The 2,490-nt window shown below is 39.2% G+C and overlaps 1 protein-coding gene across 1 annotated transcript; it reads right to left on the bottom strand.

Annotated features, from left to right (window-relative positions):
• Nucleotides 1-210: 210 nt before the first annotated feature.
• Nucleotides 211-1,032, bottom strand: LOC309449027 (olfactory receptor 10C1-like; the record flags this gene model as incomplete). Its single annotated transcript, XM_082070938.1, has 1 exon — nt 211-1,032. One exon carries the CDS (start codon nt 1,030-1,032, stop codon nt 211-213), a length of 822 nt encoding a protein of 273 aa, XP_081927064.1.
• Between the last annotated feature and the right edge of the window lie 1,458 nt (nt 1,033-2,490).

The following is a 2,490-nucleotide window of genomic DNA, read 5'->3' as shown; positions in this document are numbered from 1 at the left end:
TTTGTGGTATTTGTTTGATTTTGGTTATTTTATTTGGGTTTTTTTCTTGGTTGATTTCTGTTTCTTATTGTGTTTTTTTCAAACTGCTGAATACAGAAGCAGCAAAGAAAATTACCTTAGGTCTCAATAAACATATTATCATTTTACTGAACAAGAATTTACAGTGAAAGATACCACTAAATCCACCTGAAAGAAGGGAAATATTCTATTTCATTTCCACACAAAATGAATTTTTCTCCACCTTTTTCTCAGGGCTCCTTTCACCTCCTCATTCCTCAAACTATAGATAATAGGATTCAATAAAGGAGTCACCACAGTATAAGAAAGTGAGAGCAACTTATCAACAGATGCGGAGTAAGTAGATTTTGGCCGCAAATACATGGAGCTTGCTGTACCATAGAAAAGAGTCACAACTAAAATGTGTGAGGAGCAAGTAGAAAATGCTTTCTGCTGACCTTCAGCTGATGACATCTTGAGAATTGTGGAAATGATACGAATATAGGAATAAATGATCATTAAAAAGGGACATACAATGGCAAAGCCAGCCACAGCAATGACTTGAATTTCACTTGGGGAAGTGTTACCACAAAGCAGCTCCAAGAGGGGTTGGATCTCACAGAAGAAATGGTTGATGGTGAGACCACAGAATGGTAAATTGAATGTTATGATGGTGTGTACTAAGCCTACAGCAGTGCCGCACAGGTAAGTTCCAGCAACCAGGCTTTTACAGACTCTACTGTTCATAATGATGGTGTAATGCAAGGGGTAGCATATTGCCACGTAACGGTCAAATGACATGGCAGCCAAGAGAAAACATTCTGCAACTCCAAAGAAAAGGAAGAAAAACATTTGCATTCCACACCCTGTCTTGGAAATACCTATTGTTCCCACCATTAGATTCTCAAGGATCTTTGGGACAATGACTGTCAAATAGCAGATATCCAAACAGGACAGCTGGATGAGGAAGAAATACATGGGGGTATGAAGGGTGTTATCCCCATTTATTATCAAAGCAATCGCTGTGTTAGCCATCAAGGTGAAGATGTAAAGAGAAAATAAAACTACACAGAGCAAAGGATGCAAGTGCGAGACTTCAGAAAAACCCAGGAGTCTGAATTCACTCACTTCACTGAGGTTCACGGGGATCATCCTCCTTTGGTACCTAGTACAACTATTCCCTCTTCATTTTACAGCTCAGTAGTTGATGAGGTTGTGAACAGCTAGGCAAATAGGCAATCAAAATACAATTGACTGAATAGGCAAATAGATGAGTAGCATTTAGAAATTTTGAAAATGTCTTCTGAATGCATTATAAAAGTTTCTAAAGAAAACCAGGCAGTCTTACCCACATAATTTTGTCCCTTTTTTCTTTTCTTCTTTCATAACATTACCTTTGAAATTTGCACAGTTACTACTGTCTTCAAACTCTCAGCTAAATTTTTTACCCTGCAGAATAAGAAAAAGATATGTTTATAGCAGATACATTTTTATGGACTAATCACCTCAAGTTCCAACAGCATCAGTACAGCAGCAGCAGCATTTGAATATCACAAAGATAATTTCTCTGTTATCTAAGTGATCTGCTCCAGGGGCTGACTGCTGCTCCCAATGTCGATTGGTACAAAGTGTCTTATGACTACATTAATGGCTAGGATACACAGCATGAGAAGGGTTAAAAGGCCACTAAAGACAGGCTTTGCAAGGCTTTACTTGCGGGATACACAGCTGACGGCAGTTATGTTTTCTGAAGTTACCTTGCGGAGAGGGTGGTTGAACAAGAAGAAACTAAATGATGAGGTCTCCAGAAAAGCATTGTGCTCTGAGGACTCTTTTCAGTGAAGCAGGAGAGAATATTTTCCCCAGCATTATATCCTGTCCACTGGGACTCGCTTGTGCTGAGTGGAGCAATAAGGGATAGTTGTTACACATGGGTTTGTTGCTATGCATGGTGTATTAGCTGTACTCACAAGCACCCTTTCTGGTCTCTCCAGTTTTAGGTAACTTGGACTACACTTTTATATAAACCCAGATGTCCTACTGGAATAGCAAGAGCTGTCTTTGTCTCTCAAGTCATTACTATTACTTCCTAATGCACCCAAATTAATGAGTTATCACGTAAGCTCATGAAGTTTATGCTTTCTAATCAAAATTTGAAGGGGAAGATCTAGGGGTACAGTTCACATGCATTTTGGGATAGAAATACTGCTGGGATAGGGATGGAAGGCTGGGCCAAAAACATAGAATCAAAACTGGTGAGGTTCCTGAAGTAATGTAAACACTGACTTGTTCCAGGTTCAGTGTCAGAAACAGTGATCCCAGAAGCAATCTAGTACATGTGTTGTAGACCCTCAGAATAACTCAGGATGCAATTACTATTGCTTTTCCCACATGAAAATGTAGAATTAATTTCAACCCCACCACATGATGAACCATCAGTTCCCATAGGCAGGAGTAAAATATTCTTTGTAGTTCAGTAGCTCTTGAAAATCA

Source organism: Streptopelia decaocto (assembly GCF_964273445.1).
Source record: "Streptopelia decaocto genome assembly, chromosome: 22".
In the NCBI taxonomy this organism is placed as follows: Eukaryota; Metazoa; Chordata; class Aves; order Columbiformes; family Columbidae; genus Streptopelia; species Streptopelia decaocto.
This window is presented reverse-complemented; position numbering and strand designations above follow the sequence as displayed.